The sequence below is a fragment of the Silurus aristotelis genome (assembly GCF_946808225.1).
Source record: "Silurus aristotelis genome assembly, chromosome: 11".
NCBI classification, from domain to species: Eukaryota; Metazoa; Chordata; class Actinopteri; order Siluriformes; family Siluridae; genus Silurus; species Silurus aristotelis.
This window is the reverse complement of record NC_139584.1, coordinates 26,886,639-26,911,121: the sequence shown is the minus strand read 5'-3', so window position 1 is coordinate 26,911,121 and position 24,483 is coordinate 26,886,639. Positions and strand designations below refer to the sequence as shown.

The 24,483-nt window shown below is 39.5% G+C and overlaps 1 protein-coding gene across 1 annotated transcript in view; it reads right to left on the bottom strand.

Moving 5' to 3' along the window:
* Positions 1-620: 620 nt before the first annotated feature.
* pebp4 (phosphatidylethanolamine binding protein 4) overlaps positions 621-24,483 on the bottom strand; it is a 119,167-nt gene continuing 95,304 nt past the window's right edge. Inside the window, exons 6-8 of the mRNA XM_083554076.1 lie at positions 22,708-22,753; positions 22,391-22,507; positions 621-1,036 (exon numbers count right to left, since the gene is read on the bottom strand). Of these exons, the coding sequence (XP_083410202.1) occupies positions 945-1,036; positions 22,391-22,507; positions 22,708-22,753 (255 nt within the window). The 3' untranslated portion in view covers positions 621-944. The remainder of the gene's footprint in view (positions 1,037-22,390; positions 22,508-22,707; positions 22,754-24,483) is intronic.

The window sequence follows — 24,483 nt, the reverse complement described above, 5'->3', positions numbered from 1 at the left end:
AAAAAAAAAACACAAACCAAAACAAAAGAAACCTCAACGCTACACCATACGGGTTGAAAAAAGATGTGAACTTGTGCCCCTCCTGCCACTCTCTGAGACCGTCTGGACGAGAGTAGCTGTGAGAGTATTTTAGTCATAGTTCCACTGTTGCTTCCGGGTGACTTGTGGTATTGGTTTCACCCCCTTCTTCCTCTATTTGCCCTGACGTACTTCCTCCCCAACTCAGATATTTCCACACACCCTCTCCGAAGGGTTCGAGTAGCCACTATTCAGCGCTCATGCTCGTTCTTGGAGCCATTTATTTCTTGTATTTTTTTGGATCTCGCGAAACACAAAAACCTGAAATCCCCAGAGCTGAGAAAGAAAAAGCCCCAAAACCAGAGTACGAGGCATCGTTGCTGAATGCAAACCTGAGGAGATTGACTGCCAAGAAAGTGGGAATGCACCGCTGCAGTGGCCTGGAAGTGAGAGGTGGATTATGCAAGAGTGCCAGAATAGTTAAAAAAAGTAATGTGTGTGTGTGTGTGTGAGAGAATATTCAGCCTTGTGCATTACTAGTACAGCATGCAAATACGTGGTAAATACACCCCCTAAAAATATGAAATAAATACATTTCACGGTTATGTAGTTTCCACAATTATTTTTATTACTCATCCCGCTCACAAAGGAAGCGACCGAGAACCAACATGCTCTTACGATACAGCGTTAAAGGTTTCGATTTTATAGCTAATTAAAGTATCATAAAATACAGTTCTGATCATTCATCAAATAATAAATCCCTATTCCAAAAATCCATTCAATCGTCTAGACAGTAAAGTGTGCAGCAGCCCTACCTGCAGTAATCTGAGAGGATTACAAGCGTAATTTGTAGTTTTAATGAGCTTCCCTGATTGTTGAATAGTTGCATAAGGTGTAAGTGATGATTCAAGTGTTCGTGACGTCATCTAAACCTTAAAGTTCTGAGTAAGGAACTGGACCGATGCGACCGGACCGACGAGTCCGAACTTCTCCACGAACGCTTGAGGATCCCAGTTTCCTAAAGAAAGTGAGGAAAAAAAGCCCACAATAAATGTTCAGTTTGACAGATCCAAACAATGAAACATTTCAAGACCCTGTATACATTTTTTTGTGAAGTGCGTGAGTGATGGACCTTCTGGATAGCGATTTTTTTCGAACCGTTTTTCATCGCATTATATTTGAATTGACTTCGTTTTACACTCCATAGATAACAAATATGATAGAATGCCTTAGGGTTTGAGTCAACAGATCATACTCTGTTGTGGTCACCATATTTGGAATTGATGGTGAAAATGACTAATCTTTACTTTGGAACACATTATTAACTCTATTTTTTATGGTGCTGATTAAATAGCAGGCGATACTTATGTACTTCCCCAGAACTGCTAATTCCACTTAAATGTGCGACTATGCCAAATCTGTCTTCTCCCGATATATTTATATTTATAATCATACACAAGATTATTCTCTCTGTTCTGGAGAGACTCAAAGCACACAAATCTAGTGGTTGTTCTCGTCTGGGCGAGTAAATGATCAAAAAATGTTTCATCAGGAGGAGGAAAAAAATACCTGGCATGATAAGCAGGTTAAGCCTACATTAAATAACAATCTAACTACTAACTAACTAATTGGATAGCTATTGCTAATGTAAGCAATGCATCCTGCTGAGATTCTACTTTCCATAATGGTTTATGGAGCTCAGTAGCTCTGGGTTACTGACTGGAAGGTCAGTGGTTCAAGCCCCCGTATCGCTAAGCTGCCACTCGTGGGACCCTTGAGCAAGGCCCTTAACCCTCTGTGCTCCAGGGGTGGTGTATCATGACTGAACCTGTGCTATGACCCCAGCCTCCTAACATCGCAGGGATATGCTAAAAGGAACAACACTTTCCCTGTGGGATCAATAATATATTCAAAAATACTGAAGAGAATTCTTAAAAAAAAAAAAAAAAAGATATATATATATATATATATATATATGCTAGATTTGTGTCTCAATTCACATTCTAGACTGTTCTACTAGACCATCATTGAGTGCTAAAAAGTTCCAACGGTAGCTCAGTGGTCAAGGCACTGGACTCTAGAAGGGAAGGTCATAAGTTCAAATCCCAACACTGCCAAGCTACCACTGCTGGGCCCTTGAGAAAGGCCCTTAATTCTCATCTGCTCATTTATACCCACAAATCATTTGAATCGACCGTCAAGATTTTGATTCGAGACTCATGACAACATTCACAATGAAGGCGAAAAGCTTTTATCATAAAACTCAACTGTTTTCTGAATGATTTTCGAAAAAACGTTGTTCCCAAGCTGACTCGTTTAGTCCTGGTTCATTCTAAAAAAAAAAACCAATTCATTTTCTTTATGTCTTTGTCGCTTGTTAAGGATTTATTAGAGAACTTATGATGAAGAAGATACTCAAAGATGATTTTCTTTTCTCTCTCTTTTGTATTTTTGAGAGTGTCGCTGTGATTCTTTGGGTTCCTGAAATCTTGTGAACATATCATGTGTAAAATAAATGCTCAGGCTGTTGTGGCGCTCAAGGTGGCAACAGGCGAACGCGAGCTTTTTGGCAGGACAAACGGAAAAATAGCAGTCGCAGCTCCGGCTGCTGAGACAATATCTTATCCTGTTCCTCTTCTCTATTGGCTAACAGCACATACAGACAAACAAACACACACACACACACACACACACACACACACACACACACACACACACACACACACACAGAATCACATTTGGGATGAACATCCATCAAAAAGCTGTATTTCCTATATTTATTAAGGGAAAAAAAGGCAGAAATACTGTACGTTAGGCTAAATGCTAATTCGTTTCTGAGTGTTCGTAGCATGGTTTTGTTTATTATACTAATTTGTTATTTATGCTTTTTACTTGTCACATGTACCAGTGTATCAGAGCAGTGATATTCTTTCTTCATATATCTCAGCATTGTTAAAAAGAAGGGGGCTCAGAGCGCAGGATTAGCCATGATACAGCTGTAGCACAGAGGATGAAAAGCCTTGTTCAGGGGCCCTGAACGTGGTAACTTGGCAAAACCAAGCCTTGAACTCACAACCTTCGAATCAGTAACCCAGAGCCTTAACCACTGTGTTACCACCTCCCCCAAATAGCCTTTATGGGGAAAATAGTAAGCAGTACCACGCACACCAAATTTCCCCTACAACAGAGTAAAGAGGAAAGAAAAAAAAGGGTGGCAATTCAAAGTGCTACGATCTCAATGGTAATTTCATTCACCAGCTCGCTCAGTGTCTCAAACACACACGAAAACGCAGATAAGAGGCGGAAATGCAGCAGCAGTGAAAAGGGAAAGCCCATCGTTGTACACACAGCACAACAGGCCACATCCTGGAACGAACAGTATCGTCTGTGTGAGTGTTAGTGTGTGAGTGTGTGAGTGTGTGTGTGTGTGTGTGTGGTCGCCTGTATATGTTTGCATGAAATACATGTGGGAGAGTGTAAAAATACGACTCGAGAAGAAGAAGAAAAAAAAAAAGAAGAACAAGAAAAGGTCATGCTCACCCACTAGGAGACAGGCCAGTATTAATATAGAGACTGTCACCGATCGTGTTGCTCCAACCAGTACAATTACCATCTCGTAGCTTTCCATTAGCGGTGAGCGAGAGCAGAGGTGTGACAGAGTGAAGGGCACAGGTGGTGTTTAGACGGAAATAATAAGCGCACACTGGGTCCCTGCGTTTCGCTCAATGACGAGATTCCTCGAGTCAGGTAAGTGTGTGAGAACAGTGTGTCCAGTCCTCTTGTGATTAAGTGTAAGAGATGGAGTAAAGGGACCTGGCATTATGAGGTCAGGTGACCTTTAGGCCTTCAGGTCCGAGAACAGGAGGAGATAATGTTCCGCCTCTGCACATACTGAGCCTCGGCTGACCCTACAATGTTTGGGGCACCACACACACACACACACACACACACAAACACACACACACACACACACACACACACACACACACACACACACACACACACACACACACTTTACCATTACTAGATATTATCAGATGTAAGGGAGTGGAATCTTTCATCCATCATCATAAGTTCTGGAAGATAGATTGCATAATAGACATATATGTAATATATATACCAATCAGGCATAACATTATGACCACCTGCCTAATATTGTGTTGGTCCCCCTTTGCTGCTAAAACCGTTCTGACCCATCGATCGTTAACAGCAACTTTTTAGGCAGTTTGATTTACAGGAGCTCGTGTGTTGGATCGGACCACACGGACCAGACTTCGCTCAAATCAAGTCTCAAATCAAGCACCAAAATCCGGCGTGATGCACAAATCCGTCTGATTTACATCATAAAAACACAAAAAAAATGTACAAGAATATTTTGTGTTCATGCTCTATGTTGGGTTTGTTTTCACTAATAAACATACGTAGGCATCCGTAGTTGTCCATGTCGATTAGAGTATGAAAAACTTAAAAAGTATTAATTTATGGTACATTTATAACATATAAATATGTGCGGTTAAGTTGCGATTAATCACGAGTTGATTACTGACAATCATGCGATTATTAAATATTTGAATCGATTGACAGCCCTAATAAATAACAATAGGTCACATGATCTTATCATGTATAATGTATTTTTCTTTTTTTTTCTCTTTTCCTTTCTTTTCTTTTTGTCTTGTTATGTTTCATTATTCTCCATTTCGTTCTATTTGTTTCGACAGAAGATGACCAGCAAGTCTCTTCCTAAAGGGGAAAAAAACCCAGCACAAATCCTCTTTTCTGCCACTCGACACAAGTAAATCTTTTCCAGCGCACTGTATAACCCACTGAAACAGAAACCCATCTGATAACAATGACATTAACCCCATTCCTCCATGTCGAACGACTCCAGTCCAGATATGGAATACGATTTCTTTTCATTAGACTGCTAATGCAAGAGCAATGACCCTAGAGACATTCCAGCAGCTCTTGTGATTCACAATCGATGTGTGAGGACTCGACTCTGCGTTACATCAGCTAAACACACAGCTAAAGCCCGTGCTCACAGGGTGGAGTGACTTCAAAAAGCTTTCATGCTATTCACACGCATGACGTTACTTTTTCCCTGCATTCTATTAAACACACTGTTACACACACATTCATCGGTCTAGTTTTTAAAACCTCCATTGCAACAGGAACAACATGCAGTGGGGTTGCGATATGTCGTGGGCCTACAATCGATAACTTTAATCATTAAAATCATAAAAATATAAAATAATAATGTCTCTTATATAGGAACTAAGATTTCAGTATGACCTTGAGGCAAAAACACACTATATGGCAAGAGGTTTTAATTGGAAAACGATTACTTTCGTTTTCTGAACTCTTTGTTTAATGGGTTGGTGACACTCTATTATCAGCCCCGTGTGCAGTAAACTGTGTGGTCAAGGTGTCATCATGCAGCTTATCGATTTACTACCCTACAGATTTTCACGCAGCTCTAAAAATAGTGACGGCAGTTTGTTTTTGTGCTAATTTCAGCACGACACAGACGCACACTTTCCACTTCCCCGATCTGTCGAGTCATGGAACAGTGAGAGATAGGAAGTGGGGAGAGATGTGGTGATTTCTTCCTTTCTTCTCTCTTCTCCACCCCTCCCTCTTTCGTCGCGCTTGAGCAATGCAGGAAGTGAACGAGATGCCTGCCTAGATGACACTTTTTTGTGTGTGTGTGTGTGTGTGTGTGTGTGTGTTTGTGTGGTTCACAGTGCAATGTGACTGTTCAACATCTACAACGTAGTGTCATATCGATTCAATGGCCATTCGTGTACAGAGAGATAAAGCAGCGTCTGTTCGCTGTTCAAGAGAAACGTGTTGAAGTCCTGAAGCGCTACTCTCTCACACATCTTCTGCGAACGTGACCTAGATTGCACTTTGTGCCCGAGTAACCTTTGTAGGAGGTGTGTTTGTGTGAGAGAAAGCATTCAGGGGGTTTTTCAGATGTTAATATAGACAGTATGACTCATGAAAACATGGAGGACCGATGTGGCATGCTGCTCAGCTGCCTACTCACACACCCCATTATTCCCTTTACTGAGCATCTTCAATAGCAAAAACACAGCAGCTTTTTTTAACAATCCCATTAGGATCACCAAATTACCATACTGTAACCTACTGAGCAATTAAAAGATACAAATGTAAAAATATATAGACACTGTATGGACAAAAAGTATTGGGACACCTGACTTCTCCATTCATAGGTGGTTCTTCGCCCAAACTGTTACCACAAATTTGGAGAGACACAATTGCATAAGACGGTGTAGCATGAAATTTTCATTTTACATGGACTTGAAATCCGTTCCAGCAGGATAATACCCCTGTGCACTAAGCCGGCTCCATGACGATATGCTTTACATGGGTTGGAGTAAAAAAGCTCCATCTATAGAATTCTCACCTCAACCCTATTGAACACCTTTGGGATCAACTGGAACACCGACTGCACCCCCAGGCCTTCTCACCTCACCTTCATCAAGACCCTTGTGACTGATAAAACACAAATGTCCACAAGCACACTCCAAAATCTAGTGTGAATGGAGACTATATGTGAATTAGGATGAAAAAAAAAGCATGAATCTTAAGGTCAGGTGTCCACAAAGTTTAGACTATATAGTGTGTATATACACTGCATTCATATAGTGACATTTTGTATTATATAATTTGCAGACTTTCTGGACTATTATATCTCAACCACACATAGCTCTCACGTTCAAAGTCATATCAAATGAAAAAGGGAAACATTTCCGTTTAAACATCCCACTCCAACACATCACCTGGTGAACATTGTATTGCCACCATGTTAATTATACAAGATTAAAAAGTAAACAAAATCATCATTTTTTTTTATAAAATATTTTGAGGTTCCTTCAATCTCCCGTGTCAAAAAAAACCCCTGTTGTGTTAAATCCCAATTATGGCTTAAACCTCAGTTTTCCGTTGTTCGAAAGGGTTCCATGAATTTCACCACATTGACATCAGACCATTTTCCCCAGACTGCATATCTGCTTCAGTCTGCATCTATTTCCCTATTTTCAGAAAAGAAATGCAGAAATCACGAGTGTTGGACGAAATACACTATTTCTCCACCCGTACAAATCCGCTGCTTAAATATGACTACGCTTGTTTTACATTTCTACTTGAGTCAGAGTACAAAAGTACTCGCATTTAAATGGACTTACGTACCATAAAGTGATCTGTGAGAACGCTACCTGTATAATGGATGCAGTTTTTATTATACTCTATTGGAAGGAGATTTTCTGTGGTAAAAACTACACTGATCAGACATAAAATTATGACCGCCTGCCTGATATTGTGTTGGTTCCAAGTTTTGCTGCCAAAACAGACCTGAGCATTACCAGCGTGAACTTCTTCAGCAGCTACAGGAGCTCGTCTGTTGGATCGGACCACACGGACCAGCCTTCGCTCCCCACTTGCATCAATGAGCCTCAGCGGTACGTGACCCTGTCGCCGGTTCACCACTGTTCCTTCCTTGGAGCAATTTTGATCGATTCTGGAACATCCCACAAGAGCAGCAGTTTTGGAGATGTTTTGATCCAGTCGTCTAGACGTCACAATTTGTCAAACTCGCTCAAATCCTTACGCCTGCCCATTTTTCCTGCTTTTAACACGTCAACTTTGAGGACAAAATGTTCAATGTCCACTAACAGGTGCCATGATGAAGAGTGAAGTTTTCAGATAATCAGTGTTATTCACTTCACTGGTCATAATGTTATAATGTCATTATGTTATAATGTCATGCCTGATCGGCGTATAAACATACAGCTTCTCATGTAACAATTTAAGATTTCAGTTCAAAGTTGCGTGAAAATGCATCCCACTGGAATTGATCTGAATACAAACTGAGTTATTGCGCAATAAATCGAAAGTTGTGAAGTAAAAGTTACCAAAAAATGTAAATATGCAGATGAGACGGTGAGGCAAATCAATAATTTAGTGGTTTGTTCGTTAAAAAAAATTGGTGGAACAAGAAAACAATACTCACTGTCATCGCCTAAACATTTTCTGATACAGTATCGAGATAAAACTGACAAATTTGTTCAATTTCTTTACTAAGCGTAGTACAGTATACAAAAATATTTTAAATAGAAATATACAGAATAATAATTACAAGAAAAGGTAGACATTGAGAGTGAATTATCACTATTAATTCAGCTATTAATTCAGCCAATATTCAATGACCAACTCAAACTTGATTTCGACACTTTTCCTCACCACCAGATGATTAAGAAAAAAAAAAAGACGCTTGAGTATTAAAGCCCCTGGTGGAGTACCGGGGCCTTGCGGCTGAGCTGTGCGGCTGAGCTGGGTTTAGCCCTGGCAGCATTGCTTTTGATTAATGGCTGCACTGGTGGGTGGGAGAAAGGGCTCAGATGTGCCATTACCACACCGCACTGCTGCTAATGGCTTCAATTACAGTTTAGTCCTTGCTGCTGAGCTCGCAGGATCAACACACTGTGCATGTGGAGCGCTGCAGGAGGAAATATTTGCGAACTGGAGATTAGTTATTAGCAACCTTTTTTTTTTGGAGAGTGAGCAGATACACTAGCATTCAGATAGGACAGATTTTATTTTTCACAACAGTTATAAACAGAATACAACTTGCAGTGTAACCTTACCAGCTGCTCAGAACATCTATTAAAATGATATATCAAAATCATATTGCGCTAATGATAGGATTGAGCATACCGTACTTACGAACAGGTGACCCAATACTTTTGGCAATATAGTGTATAATTTTTCCAGTTTATCATTTCCAAATTCCTCGTATAATTCCCTCCACTCTTCTGGGAAGATGTTATACTTGATTTTGGAATGTGCTTGTAGACATTTGTGTTCATCAGCCACAAGGGTGTTAGTAAAGTGAGGTACTGATGTAGTTGAGGTGAGGAGGCCTGGGGTGCAGTCAGAGTTCCAATTCATCTCAAACGCATTTAGTGGGGTTGAGATCAGATCTCTACAGCAGGTGATCTTCCACTTTAAACCATGTAAAGCATATCTTCATGGAGCTGGTTTTGTGGACAGGAACATTCCCATGCTGGAACAGGTTTGGGTTTCCAAGTTCAAGTGAAGGCAATATTTGATTATAACACATCCAAAGACAGTTCATACAATTGTCTGCCTCCAGCTTTGTAGTAACCGTTTGGAGAAGAACCATGGATGGCAAGAAAGTGAGTTTATTGGCACCTAGGGAGTGAAACTGGGGTGCTGGGATTCACTGCTAAACCCTCTGGAGGTGTCGTGGGCCTCCTCACCTCAACTACATCAGTACCTGACTTTACTAAAACCCTTGTGGCTGATGAACACAAATGTCCACAAGCACAATCCAAAATCAAGTATAACATCTTCCCAGAAGATTGGAGGGAATTATACGAGGAATTTGGAAATGATAAACTGGAAGATTATACACTATATTGCCAAAATATATTGACAACCCAAAGGGTGCCATCACTCAGTTGACCATCCCACGGAGTCTCAGCGGTGCCTCGGTGTACTGAGTTATGAAAAAGGAGCAACCTCAGGAGAAGGAAGGACGGAGGAGTAGTATGGCAGTAGTATGGCAAAGTGTGCAAAGGGTGCTATCACTCAATTGACCATCCCAGTCTTATCTGTGCCTCAAGTATGCATTAAGGGATATCAACATCAAGTCCTACACAACAGATCACATATGGCAAGAAAGATGTCCCAATACTTACTATTTAAATGTGAAAAAGGGAAGTACAAATTGTATGAAATGGAATTGAGGATAACATATCTGCATATATCAGAAATGGAAGTGTCTTCATTATATACAACACACTAAAAAAATTGACTGCTTCTACCGAATCGTGGGTTCAAATTACACATCAATGGATCATTCAATGCTCGAGATCATACTTATTATTAAAGCAACAAGGGGTTCGTCGAATATTTCAAAACTTGAATTAAATAAAGAGCAAACGTGTGCAACGTATAATCGTTTGACTGTTTTGAAACATTTAGCTGCCAAATCGTTCTCAGGTTCATTCTAACGGCTTCCTGTAGGACTTGTGTCCATGTAGATCATTAGCAGGTGCTGAGAGCACAATTCTAGGAACCTTGTTGTTTCATCCATCTTGTTTTTCTTTTTGAAATTGCTGTTCCATGTGAAGGAACAAGCATTATTTCATGTGGCCTTTAGACTATACACAATGTCCAAAAAACATTTTTCCCCCCTCAGGATATAGTGGGATACAAACATGCCAACCAAGTCAAAGCTTACAAGGTACATGTGAAATGGGCAAAGTCCATAAAAAACGCCTGGCATTCCTAAAAAAATCGCAGAGATACTCAGAGAATTATCCCATTCCCCCTGCTCTGTATGTGTAACATTGTATCTAAATAAGATGCAAGTCTTTTGAATTAAATCTCAGGTTTATTAAGAATACGAATCAAAATAGTTGAAAAGATATAAAAACTATACTATACAACACCGTACACCTCAAAACTTCTCTAATTACTCTCCTGTGCTTGTACATGATGAGCATTATTCTAACATTTGACTCGAAGCAAAAGCACCCGACTTCTCAAGCCTCAGATGGACCATAAGAGCGAAGAATTAGCTCATGCTCGGAGATGCGGTGCAAATGCCAAGGGTTCACGAAGTCGGTGTAGAACGTTGTGCTACTGTTTCACCCACACACCTAAATCTTTAACAAACAGAGGCACTTTACTACCTACACACTCCTTTTCTTTTAACCAGATCATTTGTCTTGCATATGTGTAAATGACCTAATACACACTGACACGCCGCTGATTTAGGAAATTTCAGTTCTTAAATTTAATTCCGAAAAGGCATATTTCAGCACAAGGGCATGTTTAGTGTAGCAGAGGAACGCCACATATCCATGCCATTCACATTCCCTGGAACAAAAAAAAAAAACGTTGTCCATCTTATGCTATGCCATTTGACCTTCTTCACTGAAACGCCCACACACCAATAATGAGAGGAACACTATTAAACCATTATTAGCAATATAACTCATAAGCATAGCAGAAATGAAATCGAGTTGTCCAGACCATTTGAATGAAAGCCTGAAATCTCTCTATACCTTCTTCAGAACCTTTCGTTGAAATATATACTAGAATAAAGGATTTGAAAAATGCTGAGTCATATATATACAAAAGAGAGAGTCCTTACTGTAAAGGTGATTTCCAACCCTAGAGCGTTATTGTGTGTTTCTTTTTTAGACCTAATAGATCTCTAAACTCTCACAAAAGAGCTATAGGGAATAACCTGAGGTAAATTTTTAAGATTTCTTAAGATTTCTTGGTTGGCATCCCATCCCATCCCATTCACTGTTCAACTGTATAACCTTCCTTTCATTTAGAAGGAGATACAGGAACATATGCACCAGAAGCAGCAGGTTCAGAGCCAGCTTTTTTCCAACCACCTTCACACTACTGAAACCTACACTGCATCACTGCACACAACTGCACACATGCAGTTCTTCCCCAATAAAAACTTTTATATAATAATACATTTACAACATATCCTACATTATTGTCTACATACTGTATGTATATATCATCTGTATATACGCCATGCATACTGTAACTTTTGGTACAGCTGTACACACAATGTACAAATTATTTACATATATTGTACATTTAAATATCCCATATTTCTCCACGTATATTGTGTATTTGTGCATTTCACAATTAAAAAAACAAACATTGTTCCTCTAATAGCATATGAATATAAATCAATAAATAAATATAATAGGGAAAAAAAAAAAAAAAAAAAAAATAAAGAAATAAAGAAATAAAGAAATAAATATATATATATATATATATATATTAGGCTTATCAATCGATTGCAACATTTAATAGCGATTAATCGCACAATTGTCACTCATAACTCGTGATTTATCGCAACTTATTCGCATATTTTTATCTGTTCGAAATGTAACTTGAATTAATGCTTTTCATGTTTTTAATACTTTATTCAACATGGGCAAATATTAATGCTTCATGCAAATGTATGTTTATTATTAATAAAACCAAACTCAACATAGAGCATGAAGACCAAATATTCTTGTAAATGTTTTAAAGCATTTATGGTGTTTCAAATGACGTAAATCGTCAGGAGACCAAACATAACTTTTGCTATGTTTTCACACGGATGGTTTTAATCGCTGGATGTGTACATCACGGCAGATTTTGGTGCTTGATTTGAGACTTGGCGCATCAGTAAAACAAATGTTTAGTAATTAAAAAGCTTTTTTTTTGTGTCTTTTTTTTAATACATATTTCTTCGAGCTACAGTTGCTTGGCCAACTTTTGCTTCCCATGTGCATCAGTGTCTACCCATCACTATAAGAGACTACCCATCACAATTTGGTGCTTGTCAAACTCCCTCAAATCCTTACATCACACAACAACAACAACAACAACAACACGTCATCACTTCTACCTATCAAGCTAATCACATGTGACTCACATAAGGCAAATCTGCAGCTAATATCCAGCTCAAGAATCATGGTTTATATGCTCCCTACTGTACATTTCCACCAGAAATTTCTCTGACACTCTGATCTGAATCTCCCTCTGCTTCACATCAGACACATGCTAACAAAAGTCGAAAATAATTCTGCATTTTAAACAGGTGCTAGAAACTAATAAGCTCAGGAAAGAGTGGCATGAAGAGTACACAAGCAGAAAATAAATGTGCTCTGTGATACAAAAAGACGTCACTGCATTGGTCAGAATGTCATTTTGTGTGTGTTAGTGTGTGTGTGTGTGTGTGTGTGTGTGTGTGTGTGTGTGTGTATATGTATATATATATAGTCTTTTAGAAGAGGATCCAAATTTAAGCATGTCCTTCATTTTTGTCACACTATGTACTTAGGAAAAGGACATCGAAAAAAGAGAGAGAGAGAGAGAGAGAGAGAGAGAGAGAGAGAGAGAGAGAGAGAGAGAGAGAGAAATAAATGGACATCCAAATGGCACAACGGGGAGTGTGAGGACTTTGTGTTCATTTCGCCACCTCCACCGGTCCATGCCCATGGCCTGCGGAACCCCTGGCACTGAGACATGCGTGTAACGGCGTGATCGAGAGAGGCTGTGCGGAGGAGTGGGGGATTCCGCACCAACATGCTCTTGCTCCTGCCTATCGCACACCGGCCGCCTCCGTGCACCCCCACTGTCGCTTGCGCAACCACCAGCTGTCACTATCCATCCACTGACCCACATTGTACTTCCTACACACACACACACACACACACACACACACACACACACACACACACACACACACACACACACACATACAGCACGCACACACATACAAGGCCTGCAGTCTGGGCGCCAGGCCTGATCTTCACCTCTTGGCGTCTGTAAGAACGAAAGAAGATCAAAGCGAGGAAAGCGTTAGGGCTGTAGTCGAAATCGAGTTGCTCGGCATTAGGGGAAGTGGAAAATGACCATTAGGTCTAAACAGACATACATACACAGTACGCACACACGCAGGGACTGGGACAGAGACTGTGTGTGTGTGTGTGTGTGTGTGTGTGTGTGTGTGTGTGTGTGTTGAAGTCACCACTGGGGAAGTGGAACATGATCATTAGACGACTCCACACCCACAACTAAAGGCTCCAAACTCTCCAATCAGATCAATTAAACAATTAATGTCATGGCAGTATAAGAGATGTGGTCAGTGGCCACGCGCAGATGACGAGCACTAATCTCCATACATCTTTATTACAGGCTGACAGCACTTCCACAAGTGCATATATCTCACTGAAGGCCTGGAAACGCTAAACCAATTGTAGTTCAATCAACAACCAGGAAAGAAACGTCCGTGATGAGCCTCACCTGAAACGACACAAGGACCACGACCAGATCGCAGCATGTAGTAGCGGTGTGGAGTCCAGCGACTCTAGCTGTATTATTTCAGTGCCTTAAATATTTGTAATCAAACCTGATGACGGGGCGACTTGAGTCTCTTCAACTTCATCTCGATCAGTAGAATTCAAAACTGGTCTCAACTAGAGAAGAGCATGGGACAGTTTGGGTTTTAAAGCTTTTTATTCGCAGGTCATCACATTCAAGTGAATATGGTTCTTTTTTGCCCCATGAGTGAAAAATCTGATACCTTTCTGACAAATGTTCCATAAACCTAACATTGTACCTCGGATTCCTATTTGTTTGTTTGATCTCTTTACAACCTCTATCTAGAGCCGAGAAAACGCTAGAACACTCTTCTTAGAAGATGTTCCACTAGAGTTTGGAGTGTGCTTGTGGACATTTGTGTTTATCAGCCACAAGGGTGTTAGTAAAGTCAGGTACTGATGTAGGGTGTGGATGCCTGGGGTGCAGTTACAATTCGTCTCAAAGCTTTGTGGTAACAGTTTGGAGAAGAACCACATATGGGCGGAAAGGTCAGGTGTCCCAATACTATTGTCCATATAAACTTTCTTTCGGCTTCTCCCGTCAGGGGTCGCCAGAGCGGATCCTCCGCATGTTTGATTTGGCACATGTTTTTACGCTGGATGCCCTTCCTAACGCAACCCTCCCCAGGTTGGGACCGGCACTAACAGTGGCTGGGGTTGGTTCCCTGACCAGGGATTGAACCCGAGCCGCAGCGGTGAGAGCGCCGCATCCTAACCACTAGACCACCAGGGAACCTTAATACTACTGTCCATATAGTGTATATAAATAAAAAAGTAAATAAATATATAAATAGTCAACACATGGCCTAGTCTACTAGATAGTCTTAAAGAATAGTGATCATTATGGTTATATACTGTAATTTGTTAATAATAATTTAGAAAACCGGAGCCATTTATTGTACTGCAATGTATATATGTTACAGTATATATGTATGTGGCAGACAGCAGGTGGACAAGCGACGGTTTGCAAATGGAAATGCTGTGTTTCAGTGTCCAGCTATGGAGATAAAAAGGAGAGAAACAAGAGTTAAAATTGGATCCCACACTGCAGGAGGGATTTTGGCCCACTTCTCCACACAGATCTTCTCTAGATCAGTCAGGTTTCTGGCCTGTTGCTGAGAAACACAGAGTTTAATCTCCCTCCAAAGATTCTCTATTGGGTTTAGGTCTGGAGACTGGCTAGGCCATGCCAGAACCTTGATATGCTTCTTACAGAGCCACTCCTTGGTTATCCTGGCTGTGTGCATCGGGTCATTGTCATGTTGGAAGACTCAGCCTCGACCCATTTTCAATGCTCTAACTGAGGGAAGGAGGTTGTTCCCCAAAATCTTGCAATACATGGCCCCGGTCATCCTCTCCTTAATACAGTGCAGTCGCCCTGTCCCATGTGCAGAAAAACACCCCCAAAGCATGATGCTACCACCCCCATGCTTCATAGTAGGGATGGTGTTCTTTGGATGGTACTCATCATTCTTCTTCCTCCAAACACGTTTAGTGGAATTATGACCCAAAAGTTCTATTTTGGTCTCATCTGACCACATGACTTTCTCCCATGACTTCTCTGGATCATCCAAATGGTCATTGGCAAACTTAAGACGTTCCTGGACATGTGCTGGTTAAAGCATAGGAACCTTCCGTGCCATGCATGATTTCCAACCATGACGTCTTAGTGTATTACCAACAGTAACCTTGGAAACGGTGGTCCCAGCTCTTTTCAGGTCATTGACCATCTCCTCCCATGTAGTTTTGGGCTGATTTCTCACCTTCCTTAGGATCATTGAGACCCCACGAGGTGAGATCTTGCATGGCGCCCCAGTCCGAGGGAGATTGACAGTCATGTTTAGCTTCTTCCATTTTCTAATGATTGCTCCAACAGTGGACCTTATTTCACCAAGCTGCTATGCAATTTCCCCATAGCCCTTTCCAGCTTTGTGGAGGTGTACATTTTTGTCTCTAGTGTCTTTGGACAGCTCTTTGGTCTTGGCCATGTTAGTAGTTGGATTCTTACTGATTGTATGGGGTGGACAGGTGTCTTTATGCAGCTAACGACCTCAAACAGGTGAATCTAATTTAGGATAATAAATGTGGTGGAGGTGGACATTTTAAAGGCAGACTAACAGGTCTTTGAGGGTCAGAATTCTAGCTGATAGACAGGTGTTCAAATACTTATTTGCAGCTGTATCATACAAATAAATAGTTTAAAAATCATATATTGTGATTTCTGGATTTTTTTTTTTAGATTATGTCTCTCACAGTGGACATGCACCTACGATGACAATTTCAGACCCCTCCATGATTTGTAAGTGGGAGAACTTGCAAAATAGCAGGGTGTTCAAATACTTATATTCCTCACTATATATATATATATATATATATATATATATATATATATATATATATATATATATATATATATATATATATATATATATGTTTGGACCAAGGAACTCTCGCGGCACTTGCCGGTAATCACCGATTTACAAAAATAGCACGTTTTTCCAGCATTGGTATAAAGTGGGAGATGTGGAGTGCATAATGATGTTTTCAGTGCCACCCCAGAGTAACTGCCACCCCTATAAAAAAATCCCTGGCTCCGCCACTGCACTGCATGTAATATCTATTTAACTGCAAAGGGTGTAAGTTCTAGGAGCATCTTTGGAAATGCCCTGCTATGAATACCCTGTGGTCCAAAGAAGTAGCAGCTGACGCCTTGGGCGCCGCATTTCAAAACAGTTTCCTCCCTTTTTTCTTTAGATACAGTTTTAAAGAAGGTGATTTTTCTGAAGCTGTAACACTAAATGCTACTTTAAACGAATTTTCAGGGAATTTCAAACCTTTCATAGTTAACAGGCAGGAAATGGGAATGACCTCGAACAGGGAATGAATGAATGAATGAATGAATGAATGAATGAATGAATGCGTTTAATACATATAGAAATGGTGCTGCTCGTTGTTCTCGGTTGGCAGCTGCTCATATCGTATAACTCCGAATTATTTTTTTTCAAGAACTGTCCAAAAATGATCAAATTAACAAAGTGATTATCTTGGTGAATTGAAAACCAAACTTGTAATTGTATTTCCTGGAAGTGACTTAGAGAGGAAAAGCAACTTTTATTTCTGGGTGTTCACCATCAAACTCCTCAGCCGCTGCAGGGTGGAGGGATATTTATGATTTACTCCAGATTTGGGAAAAACTACCACAGAAATATTTCTAGAAAAAATGTAAACATTTGTGTGGTCTCAAATACACAGTGTGTCCATTTTGTTATAAACCCAGTCATAAAAAATGTAACCAGCCTGTAATACACAATAAATGAATAAAACAATACATTTTATTAAATAAATTAATAAATAAAATTTGCATTGAGTCCAAAATCGTTGGTCAGTCACATAAATACCTAATCTGGGGTCTGAAATATATTTTATGTTATATTTATTTTATTTTATATTCTGTGGTTGCCAGATTTTTCTTGAGTAGAAGCACCTCCCCTGTATAGAAGTGAATATGGTGTCTGGATGCCATGTCATTGATATTACAGGGAGAGAAAACTCAATATCTTTCCTGTGTTTGCCAGACCTAATTTTCTTGCCAAACCTTGTATTATTTACAAAAATAGAAAAAAGAAAAAGAAGAAAAAGGGAAGAAATACAAGCATCCATCTAAAGTGGGGTTTAAATCGCAGCCTTTAAATTCAAGTGCTTGCTTTTTAACGCGGATTTAAAAAAGAATATCGTAAACACTTAAACGAATCTAATAAGAGTCCCGTGTATTGCTGCGCGAACGACCCGATTTGTAATTAATACACACTTTTGGTTTAATTTAACAATATGGCCTCCACAGTCATTCTTTTGAAGCGTGACATATTGTGATTACATCAAACTGTCACACATATTTTGCTGGACCTGAGCATGTGCTGATATTGCGCAAGAAATCTGGTTCATCATAGTTCATAATCCCACGTCACCGAGACACGCCTGTGTTTTATTCCGTGTGCGTTAAGCCTCTGAACATGTCTCTACCACGGTCCTAAACTCATTTTGACACGATTACTTCCAAAAAGTCTAATTTGTTGATAAGATTCTGCAGAACGGAAAAGAAACCAAAAACAAACAAACAAAAAAAACCTCTCCAAAGTGCGTCGACTTCAACATGGGTTTCATATCAAACAGCCTCCGTGTTAATCAGGTAGGAGCTTCTGCTGACGAAGGTGTCAAAACTTCAAACGGAGGGAAGCGCGTCTCTGACAGCGGGCCTACGTTAGCGAGTCTCAGGACTGAGCCGAAAAACTCGCTGAGTGGCGCCGACAGCATGACACTCCCCCTACACACTCTGCTAGCCCACACACACACACTTGGCACACAAGGGAGAGGGGTGCAGAGGAGTACAAAGTCAAGACAACAAGTGAACACTGAAGAGAGCTGGAGTGGAGTCTGGGGAGAATCAGCAATCAGAAATCTCCGTTCATCTTCTGTTTGGAATGGAACCGACGCTGCCTTCAATGTCAGGTTTAGAGCAAAATAGGAAACAGAAGAAGTCAATCCAAAATGTAGTGAATATTGAAGCTTCCTAGCAGTGGCCTCCTCTGTTGGCCTGAACTCTGTAATCCAAATCTCTCACTTAATCACCAATACTTTTTGTCCATGAATACGCATTCAATTATTCCAGAGTTTCTTCTCTTCATTTCATAACGTTTCTTTCACAGCACCAACAAGTGACAAGGTTTCATCCGACACATTACTGTGAGCACTGCGACCTTTTTTTACTCCATGTTGCTTGAAGATTTTACTTTAATTAACCAATCAGATTGCGATTTGGTCACTCCGAGGCACGCTCGCAGGAGTCAGAACACTAGCGCGGCGCTAGTCAGAACTCGCAACCCGTGTCTCTACCAAAAACTGCACGAGCTGGAAAATATCCAGGTTTAAATACATTTACTCCACAATGGCTGACAGAGGAGAGGAGATTTGATGAAGAATTTGTTTGCAGAGACACTTACAAGACGGACATTTCAAGAAAAGCTGGACATCGTGAGGAAAGCTCGGTTGAAACAGTTCGAAACAGTTAAGCTAAACCGTTTATATTTTAGCGTTTTCCTTCCTGTAAACACACAATTTGCCTTCGTTTCCACTCCCCAGGAAATCCGTAACGCACAAAACTGCATATAAAATCACAGGGTCCACTACGAGCTTAATATCGATGCTTCTGCTCGAGATGATGAAAGGAGACGTGTTGAATTGTGTTCATCGGGTTTCTTGCTTTAGTAACACCGTTCATACTCGCAGTATGAGATTCCTGTCTGTGATGCAGCGCTCTGTTATACTGCGTTTACTACTCACTTCTTACATTTGCAAAAACCGACTCGTTAAGTTTTAATCTATATGGCGGCAGGATCAATATTTTTTATTGCGTGTTGATTTCAGAGTATCAACATACTTCTCGCAGCTTTTTCTACCACTGGTGTATCATTTCCTGGCTCTCACACACCACAGACGTGGGCTAGTTTACGAAGCTAACAACTAGCAAGTGTGAGGGCAAAAAGAAGTCTGGGGTTAACGTGGATGAGACGGAGCGACGTAAACATGACTGAGAACAGAGACTTTCCTGATCAACTGATGATCTTTTCTCTGCTTGTGTTTTATATGGTGTGAAAAAGTGATGTCCTGGTTGATTTTTTTGCATGTTTGTCACACAAGTTTCAGATCATTAAACTCATTTAAATATTAGTAAAAGAGAACACAAGTGAACACAACATGCAGTTTTTAAATGAAGGTTTATATTATTGAGGGAAACTAAATCCAAAAATCCAAGACTTTTTCACATCACTCTCTAAGGTGGATGTTCAGCCTGGATACATTCATTAGGTAACAAATTCTTTTATATTTATATATTGATATGACGTGAGGTCCAGTTACCGGCGTGACACTAAAACAGGTAGTAAAAATTACTACTTTTTACTTAAGTACATATCAGGGCCCAAAATTCTTTACATGAACTTGAGTAAAAAAGTGCCTTTTCTATATAGGATCTATAAAACGAATGTCATATCATGTGTGAAAGTCATATGCATGTGTGTGAGATCCACAGCAACATCCTGATGTATTCTCTCTTTTTTTCAGTTTGCTTATAACAGCTTATAAAGCCTTAGCATCCTCTAATTCCTGACATCAGTTCTACCTGAATTCCTTAATATATACATGTGTATATAAAACGCGTCAATGGCGGCCCAGAGGTTAAGATTCTATGTTATTGATCGGAAGGGTGAAAGACTGGCCAATGTCCTTTAAATGAGAACTGCTTCAGGGTGACTGTAACACCACTGACCCTGCCCTTTGACTCAAACTACCCCTTAAGGCTGAGATGCGAAGTAGAACATTTGGTTATATCTCTATGAATTATGACAAGTTCCTGGTTAGAGTCTTGCTGCTATTTGCAGTAACATATCAGTTAATAAAAATACAACATGGTTTGTGTCATTATTTTTGTAATACATTTTGCACTATTTTTACGTACGTGATTTATGAATTCAAGGTTTTGTATGGAAACACTATAAGCTAGTTTTAATGAGCGTGTTAATTGGTGTCGTATTTCACCTTCGTGTTGTTAACTGTGTAGATCTAATTGATCTAACAGCAAATTGTTCTAATATATAATTCCACTAAATAGAAAGTCGCTATTGAATTATTAATGAAAAAAATAAGAAACATAAAACAGTTCTGTGTTGTTTTAAACTGTACATTATAACAATGATACTGTAACACGTACACGTGAGTAACACATGAGTGTGTAAATAAACTTTCCACTTTACTGGAGATATAGAAATGACTTTTACACACACTTCCACAGATTATAAACCCACAGACAAAAGATGTTGAAATTCAGGTTGTATGATTCATCACGCAGCTCATCCTAAAATATATAGAAGCTCATCGCCATGATGGAACAGAACACGTTATTCATCCAGAACCTTTGACACAATTTTTAAGCATTTTTATAGTAATTTTTATTTTAGAATTCAGATTTAAATAGACTTAAAATGACTGTCAGAGACCCCATGTTTTTTTTGCTAATTTTTTCAAATCTGTCTGTCTGTCTGTCTGTCTGTCTGTCTGTCTGTCTGTCTGTCTGTCTGTCTGTCTGTCTGTCTATCTATCTATCTATCTATCTATCTATCTATCTATCTATCTATCTATCTATCTATCTATCTATCTATCTATCATTATCCAAGCTTTTGAGGGTTAAGGGCCCTGCTCAAGGGCCCAGCAGTGGCAGCTTAGTGGTGCTGGGATTTGAACTCATGACTTTTAGATCAAAAGTCCAACATCTTAACCACTGATATATATATATATATATATATATATATATATATATATATAAAAAATGTGTTACTGAGAAAAATTTTTTTTGGAAAGAATTGCCCCAAGAATGACACAGAGAAAGCTCACCTTCTATTTAAGATCTATTCTACTCATAATAATAATAATCTCATGACAGACAAATTGTAAGGAAATACAGCGTTTTAGAGAAAATGGTATTTTCCGCATCGTCCTCTATGTCAACTAACTCATGGCATTTAAAGTCTGTTAACTGTAATGATTTCTGTTCACGCTCAAATGTTTGTGGAATTAATGGATTGTTAATGAAGCCACTGTTTGCTGTCGTCTACACGGAGTTTACATTTACTCCCTACGGTATGGAGCTTCATGGCCTGGGGGAGGTGGTTGCTTAGTGGATAAGGCATTGGACTTTGGCTCACAAGGTTGTGAGTATAATAATGGGTCTGCATAAATGCATAGAGAAAAAAAACTTGAACCCTGCAGCAAGAGCGCCAGATACGTGTTTGCAAACTTCGTTCCCTGGAACAAAACGCGTTTTCTTAGAGTCGATATTGCAAACGTTTAACTTGCTTTCGCATACTTAATCAGTATCAATAAAGAATTAATGACGAAAGAATATCACTGAATAACTCGAATCCACGCTTTGTATGCAGCGATGCTCACATTACGTGACTGTCTGTTATTAATCAGTGAAATATGTAGCGTGTTTTGTACGTGGATGTGTCTAACCCTGGGAGCGAGACCTGGCAGAGTTCGTACTGATTATTTCAATGTGATCAATCAGGTATAAATGATAAATTAGAGTGCAATTATGTATAATGAGCACTTGGAGGAAATGGCAACGTCTGGCTCTGTGGTGCTTGTCACTGTTATGCTGTACAGCTAATTATATGTTATGCTGAAAGCAATTGAAAGCAATATGCATATGATATTTTCAGGTTAACTTTTAAAATAGGTGACCATGGAAGCGTGCCGTGGGAGTGCGTCACGCTGAGGGCCTTCTGGAGACGAACACATAGCGAGCTTTATGTGGACATGTGTATTTGTTTGTGGCCTTTTTTTTTTTGACGACTTACCCAGTGAGCTCTGTTCCTCTTTGCTGAGAGACAGCACCTGGTCTTTTCCCTGCTCGTACACAAGGAACTGGTAACGGTGAAAGCCGCTACTCTTAGGAGGTGTGGGACGAGTGTATGCTAAACAGTAAAGAGCAAAGGCCAGAGAGAGAGAGCGAGAGAGAGAGAGAGAGAGAGAGAGAGAGTTTTTTTATCTGGGAATTTAGTGGATTGCTGCTGAACTTGGAAATATAACTTTCATGCGATTTCCAGCGCGTACACACATTAATGTGGCTGAATGTCAGTGTGAGAGAAGTCAAAAAGAATCAAGCATCACTCACCTGATAGCAAAGTGCCTTTAATGTCTCCTGTTGTGAGAGCACTTCCCTATACACACACACACACACACACACACACACACACACACACACACACACACACACACGCACACGCACACGCACACACACACACACACACACACACACACAAGAAAGAACAAAATAATTTTTGAAAAAAGAACAAATGCAAGATAAATGAAAGAGACTATGAAAGAAAGAAAGAAAACAGAAAGAAAGAAAGAAAGATAGAAAGAAAGATAGATAGAAAGAAAGAACAGAAGAAAACTAATGCCAGAAAGAACAAAAGAAGAAAGAAAGAAAAAAAGAAAGAAAGAAAGACAGAAAGAAAGTAAGAACAAAAGAAAGAAAGAAAGAAAGAAAGAAAGAAAGAAAGAGACAGAAAGAAAGAAACAGACAGAAAGATAGAAAGAAAGAACAGAAGAAAACTAATGACAGAAAGAACAAGAAGAAGAAAGAAAGAAAGAAAGAAAGAAAGAAAGAAAGAAAGAAAGAAAGAAAGAAAGAAAGAAAGGAAGAAAAAAAGACAGAAAGAAAGAGACAGAAAGAAAGAAACAGACAGAAAGAAAGAAAGAAAGAAAGAAAGAAAGAAAGAAAGAAAGAAAGAAAGAAAGAAAGAAAGAAAGAAAGAAAGAAAGAAAGAAAGAAAGAAAGAAAGAAAGATAAAAATGCCAGCGTTTCCGTGGTTGGGATAAACGGAGATGTTCGTGTATCAGGATCAAACCGATCTTAAACCAGTCCTGCTTCTCTGTAATATTTCATCTGGTGGCACAGAATCACTTCCCAGGAGAATTAAATCCAGTGATTGGATTTCAGAACAGCAAATTCCCATATGATTAATTGTATATTAAGTTTCTGTTGCCTAGAAACAGGAATTCATGTATTGCTCGCTAAGAAGCTTTTTTTTTACCCAGCCGCTTTCCCAAAGGGCATTCCTATATTTGTCATGGTTAAACCCATATTCTTAGCAGGCTCCTGCACACAAGTGCTTCGCTGTAAATAGCCCTGTAGATGTTTGCTTAATAAATGTGACGGTGCGGCAGCCGCGCCTGATCCGAGTGGGAGGATCAGACCTTTAAAGTGGGCTCAGATGGTCGTACACAAAACTCAGATGATGAGACGTTAGATATCCAGGCAGAGTGAAGGGAAGAGCCGCTGTTTAACAGCCCTGAAAGGGTTCCCCAAAGACACTTAGTTAGGAGTGGAACGTCTTCATCCTGTCCCAAACTCAGCATTGAGCACTGCCTCCTACAGGCTAAAGCACCATCGTGCACCATACATGTCCATAAAAGCAAAAGAAAATGTTTTACTTCAGTCTCCTTTTCGATTCAGTACAAATACACGTTTAGAGCATCTTACATCTTATCTTAATGTCATTACAGAGCTGCATTTATTCTTTCATTTACTTGAATTTCTGGTCATGGCTTCTGTACCAGCATCTAAATTTTTAGCTTCATCACTCTTTCTGAAAAACAAAAAGCAGTTTGGTGGACTGAGAGAAAAAGGAACAAAAGAAAGAGAGAAAGAAAGAAAGAAAGAAAGAAAGAAAGAAAGAAAGAAAGAAAGAAAGAAAGAAAGAAAGAAAGAAAGAAAGAAAGAAAGTACAAACAAATGGCAAAAAGAAAGAAAGAAAATAAGTAACTGAAAAAAGGAACAAAAGAAAGAAATTAAAAAAAGAAAAAAAAAAAAAACAAAGTACCAAAAAATTAAAAAAACAAACAAAAAAAAAGAAACTAAAGAAAGAAAGAAAGAACAAAAGCA